This window comes from Xyrauchen texanus, chromosome 36 (genome assembly GCF_025860055.1).
Source record: "Xyrauchen texanus isolate HMW12.3.18 chromosome 36, RBS_HiC_50CHRs, whole genome shotgun sequence".
Classification (NCBI taxonomy): Eukaryota; Metazoa; Chordata; class Actinopteri; order Cypriniformes; family Catostomidae; genus Xyrauchen; species Xyrauchen texanus.
The window spans coordinates 35,099,973-35,106,053 of NC_068311.1; the positions used below are offsets into that span (position 1 = coordinate 35,099,973).

The 6,081-nt window shown below is 38.6% G+C and overlaps 1 protein-coding gene across 1 annotated transcript; it reads left to right on the forward strand.

Moving 5' to 3' along the window:
• The first annotated feature begins 1,666 nt into the window (after window positions 1–1,666).
• LOC127630069 (claudin-4-like) lies at window positions 1,667–5,450 on the forward strand. The gene is made up of 2 exons (XM_052107478.1): window positions 1,667–2,179; window positions 3,744–5,450. Exons 1-2 carry the CDS (start codon window positions 1,673–1,675, stop codon window positions 4,350–4,352), a joined length of 1,116 nt encoding a protein of 371 aa, XP_051963438.1. The 5' UTR covers window positions 1,667–1,672; the 3' UTR covers window positions 4,353–5,450.
• Window positions 5,451–6,081: the final 631 nt, after the last annotated feature.

The window sequence follows — 6,081 nt, forward strand, 5'->3', positions numbered from 1 at the left end:
TCGGCATAAAAGTAATCCATATGACTTCAGTGGTTAAATCCATGTATTCAGAAGTGATATGATAGGTGCGAGTGAGAAACAGAGCAATATTTAAGTCCAATTTTACAATAAATTCTTCTCCCTGCTCAGTCAATCTCCACTTTAGCTTTCACTTTCACATTCTTCTTGTGTGGTTGGTGAGTTACATTCTTCATGCATATGCCCCCTACTAGGCAGGCAAAATAATTTATAGCAAAAATTGGTAGATATTTTGATCTGTTTCTCACCCACACGTATCATATAATTTCTGAAGATATTTATTTATGGATTACTTTTATGCTGCCTTCATGTACTTTTTGGAGCATCAACATTTTGGCACCCATTCACTTGCATTGTATGGCAGGACCTACAGTGCTGAAATATTCTTCTAAAAATCTTAATTTGTGTTTTGCAGAAGAAAGAAAGTCATGTATTCAGGATGGCATAAGGGTGAGGAAATGATGAGAAATGTAGTTTTTTTTTTTTTTTTTGTGAACTATTCCTTTAACAGAGCATTTAATCATAATCTCGACTCATGAATGATTTCACAACATTCCAAACTCTGAGTTTCCAGTGCCAAAAGACCTACATACCGGGGATGGCTTGAGGGTGAGTAAATGATGAGAGGATTTTCATTTTTGGGTGAACTATCCCTTTAAGGTATTTTTCAGAAGGTAAACAATTGCTGTTAATTTTTTTATCAATTGAATAGACTTTAAACTTTCTGATATACAAAACAATTTAATAGATTTGTCTCCTAGCTAACACAACAGAAAAAGTTAAATTAAAATTACCAAGGCATTTTGTTGGTTAATTTAGTCATCCCTTCATCATTAGCATATTTTCATCTTATTCATCGATTCATCTTATATGAATCACATGCTCGCAAAGTTACAGATACAGTAGGTTAGCATTTCTTGAGCTAAACTCATTATGCTTACCCAAATTCAAAATGGGCATATGTTTACTGTGAAGTGGAATGCATATTTTGGTAACTTTACACCCCAAACCTAAACCCAACCAATGGTGCAGTAAAACTTTAGAGAAAATAAAACCTCTGAATCATGCTTGTCACTGTAAATGCAAAAACAAGTACTTCCTGGTTCAAGTGCTGTAGAGGAATCCGGGACTTCCAAGCTACTGACAACGTGCTATCGGACACACCACAGGAAATACACTTGAACTGATGCAAAAAATTTTGATGGGAGATGGTGCTTGTCCGAAACTCGGCAGAATGTGGCTGATGTCAGAGTGCTGGAACATTTGGTAGCAACATGCTGTCATCTGAATTTAACCTATTCTATAGAAGAGTTTACAACTTATCACCTCTATTGCTAATGACAACTATTTTCCACTCAAGCTATTCTGACAGAACCTTTTTGTTGACTAGGACGAAATCAATGACATGCATAATCTTTGACAGAGTTTAAGAGAAGAAATGAAGAGACATGCATCAATGAAGGTATATGCAGCCAAATGTAGTTGTGAATGTGCCAACAAGAAGAGCAGGCTGTTGACTATTTTGAGATTCTTAGAAAACCCGTTCAGCAGGAATAACCAGGCAAATACTCTGATATGTAAAACTCCTCCCAAAAAGGCCATGCCTAACAGGCAATCACTTCCTGCTTGTTTCTCAGACAGCGGCAGCTTCAACATGGGGAGGATTGCTAAAGAAGTGTCCGGACAGACCCTATGCTTCATTGGTTTTGTTGGCATATGCATCTGTTGTGGCATTCCCATGTGGCGTGTCACTTCCTACATTGGTGCCAACGTTGTTACGGCTCAGATCGTCTGGGATGGCTTGTGGATGAACTGCGTAATGCAGAGCACAGGACAGATGCAGTGTAAAGTTCAAGACTCAATCATGCGACTGACCCAGGACTTGCAAGCGGCACGTGCGCTGATCATCATCGCAATAGTGATCGGCATCGTTGGGTTGCTATTGACATTTGTTGGGGGGCAGTGCAGTAGTTGCCTGAAGAGGGAATCCTCCATGGCCAAAGTGCTGATCCTGGGTGGCATCCTCTGCATCATAGCTGGAGTAATCTGCCTTATCCCAACTGCGTGGTCCGCAAGCTATACCATTTCCGATTTCCAGAACGTTCTCACCATCGAGACCCAGAAGAGAGAGCTTGGATCATCCATATATATTGGCTGGGGTGCCTCAGGGTGTCTTATAATTGGAGGGATCATTCTGTGTACTTCCTGTCCACCAACAGAAGATATGTACCCAAATTACCCAGGCATGTATCCCTACCAAGGGCCTATGTATGGGCCTCCTGGATCTTATATGCCTCCCAAAACATATGCACCTAGTGTTGTATACACTGGAACAGGAACGTATGTTCCTAACAAACCTTATCCAGCACCGGCTGCTTACTCAGCTGTTCCAGGACAATATCTTTAACAAACTGACCAAAGTTTTGGACTGATACCATACTTCTACCAAGCTTATTTTGAATGTAATCTGGATTTACATCAGTGCTTTGTTCTGTAAAATGTATACACCCAACAGTGACATCTTATTCTTTGCTTGCTTTTGAATAGAGATGATTTTATTTGTTCTCTTTTCCTTTCATACAAGTTCGTCTAATCCAATGTTTTAATGCTAATGGCATATGTATATAGTGGTTATGTGATTTGTGTGTGTGTGTTTACAGTTGTGGTCTCCACTTTCTGCTCATCAAGCTACTTTGATGGTATGGCATGGGGGGCGTGGTCATGCAGGAGAGAGTGAGCGGTAAGGCTCATCACCTGGTTCATAATTATCTCTAACACCTGTCTCTCTCCCGCAAACTGACACATGACCACCCCCCCCCCCATTCCACAGATGGAAATTAATATTAAAAAACATGAAATATATTTTCATATGTGGTTATATAAGATCACATTCTTGTATACTGTATATATGCAACATATTTTTAAAAATACTACTAAATATATTTAACATATATTTTCCACAAGAAAAACTAGTGGGATTTGAATATGCACATACGGTATATGCTCAAACATATGAACTTTACACTGTATACAATATATGGCCATACGTATTCATATATCAGATTTCTGTACTGAGAATGTAACATTGATTATTCCACCACAGAAGAGGAATATTTTGTCAATAAATATTTCTCTCTATTTTTTTCGCAATGTCATTAAAGTGGTCTTTCATATATTTATAATTGTCTTTATTTATATTACCTTCATTAGTTTATTAACTGAGACCTGAGCATGAAACCTTTTTCAATCAGCTGCCAACTAGTTAAAATGTGAAATTATGAATTTTACAAGGAAAGTACCACAAAATCTGTGGTTGATTATTACAGTGCAGTACAGGTTTCATAAAAGTGGTTAAGAAGCTTGCTGTCTTTATTTTGTCATCTTTAGAGCTATATTTTTTTGCTTTGACTCTCAACAAGTCTCTGGGTGGACATTTAGCCCATATTTTCATTTGATGTTTGTCATTTAGTGCCTTGTTGATGCACATCTCATCGAAACTAGCCACCGAATCAACATTCCCTGCTGAGGAATCTGGTCAGGCCTGAAACAAACTTAACCTGGTTTCAGGTCCATCTCATTTGATCATTGACTCCTCCCTCCCGAGAGCATCTTAAAACTCTGAAGGTAGAGAACAGCGATCACTATTCAAATAAACAGCAGAGCAAACACTTCTAAGCAGGTGAAGCCAAACCGAAGAGAAGAAAATGGTGTCCATGTGTCGGCAGATCCTCGGCCTGTCTCTAGGTTTAATTGGCTTCCTCGGAGCTATCGTGGTTTGTGCCCTTCCTATGTGGAAGATGTCGGCCTTCATCGGGGCCAATATCGTGACCGCGCAGATCATCTGGGAGGGCTTGTGGATGAACTGTGTGATGCAGAGCACTGGACAGATGCAGTGCAAAATCTACGACTCACTCTTGGCCTTGCCCCAGGACCTACAGGCCGCTCGGGCGCTCTTGATCATCGCCATCATCGTCTGCTTCTTTGCGGTCATCCTGGGGATTGCCGGTGGGAAATGCACCAACTTTGTGGAGAAGGAAGACACGAAGGCAAAGGTGGCGATCGCCAGTGGTGTCATCTTCATAGTGGCAGGAGTGCTGGTCCTTGTCCCTGTCTGTTGGTCGGCTAACACCATCATCAGGGACTTCTACAATCCCATTCTTGCCGATGCCCAGAGGAGGGAGATGGGGGCTTCGCTTTACATCGGCTGGGGTGCAGCTGCATTGTTGATCCTTGGAGGAGGTATTCTGTGTAGCTCCTGCCCACCCAAGGAAGACAACTATGTGGTCAAGTACTCTCAGCCACGGTCCGTTGCCACCAGCAGAGCCTACGTCTAAAAGGACATATGCCACACAAAGGCTATTTATATGCAAAGACTCTTCATTCTTAAAGCCTCTTTGTTCCCACCTCTGGCTTTTTCTCAGTTCCAAGGAGAAACACGAAAAGGACAGTGTCTGATGGCATAAGTTATTTACTGAGATTTTGTGCCATGATTATACAGAGATCTCTGAGAGGTTAAAAATCAATGTATGTTTATAATGTGAAGAGAGGAATCAAACTCAGGGAAGTGACAGGGATCTAAAATCACAACTATCATTTAAAATAAAATAAATTGTTATAATTTATGTTTGATCTGACCATTGCAATGTTTCTGTAATGGAAAAATCCAAGAAATGTAAATGTGCATAAAACACAATAGATACAATTTTATACAATGTTCATTATCATACTTATAAAGTTTTCTTTTTTCATTTACATAAATTAGCATTTTTGCACAGAAATGTCTTGATTTGTCTCACTATTTGTTTATTCAAATAAATGTTTGACCTCATTGAGATTGCACTGACCTTCTGTCATGATAGAAGATTTCAAGTATTGAGGATTCACACATTAAAGAAAATATTACAGATCATGCTCACCTCTGACATGGACAATACTGTTGAAAATGGGGGAAAATATTTTCATTGTGAGTATTTTTGTCCTTTTTCTGGCAAAAATATCTAAACTTCCTTAAAACACAATTAATTCCTTGGGAAACAGATTGGCATAAGATATTAAGTATTGCTTTCAGGGAAATATAACCAAATTTGGTGGGGTTTAAGCTTGCTGCAAGAAAAAACTATTTGCCAACAAAGTATGAAAAATAAACTTGCTTGCCCTTTGAATCCATTTTTTTTTCTTACCCGATTTCTCTTTTTAAGCGCATAAACGTTATACAAATGTGTTGTATTTCCTTATCTTGATTGTCTTTCTCTATTTCTCTATCTTTTGTTTAAAGAATGCTTAGATAGTTTTACTTAAAAACAAGACGAGAATCCTTAGTAACAGCATGATTTATTTCAGTGTGTTGACAAAGCCAAAAAGGTTGAGCAATTTGTCTGTGGCACCTTGTGAAAGATTCAATAAGCTTCAATAAAAAAATAAAAAATCTGTCAAGCATGTTTAATCTGTTTCCATTTTATTCAAAGCAATTTTGTGCAAAATCATACATCAAAATGACATCTGACCATTTTAAACATTGCAACTGAAACATTCCTCTAAACCTCAAAAGTAGTTTGGCTGAAACCGTGCCCTTTTGTTCAAATCCTCCCAAACTGGTTAAACCAGGTGTCAATGACAATAGCAAAGGTATTTGCTTCTATGATAGCACACATACATCACATTCTGCTGATGTCTATTTTTGCTCATCTGCATTACGTCTATAACGCATGACGTCTCCCATCATATGCCAATAAGACATTCATCAGATGTCTTTGAGATGTTAAGTACAATGTGATGCTTCCTAGATGAAACAATCTTAAATAGACATCTTGGAGATGTACTTGTGCTATCTGGGTTGCATATTTATTGCACATTTGGAACATATTTCTTTTTTCTCTCATCTTAAAATGAAGTACTATATACTTCAAGCTGACCAAGACAAATAAAGCGAGGTTGACTTCAAACTGTATCAAGCATACGAACAAGAGTATTTACATGAGTGTTATTCCTCCCTTATGGAATTTGACAAAAGGGATGTATCTCATATTTTTAAAACCCTTTATTGCCACAAACTCGGAACCTCAT

Bases quoted from the DNA above. Each gene is read 5' to 3' on its own strand.
- LOC127630069 (XM_052107478.1), top strand. From the start codon at position 1,673: ATGGGGAGGATTGCTAAAGAAGTGTCCGGACAGACCCTATGCTTCATT. The intron at 2,180-3,743 runs GCCTCAGGGTGT...ATGTGTCGGCAG, and splicing joins CCATATATATTGGCTGGGGT to ATCCTCGGCCTGTCTCTAGG.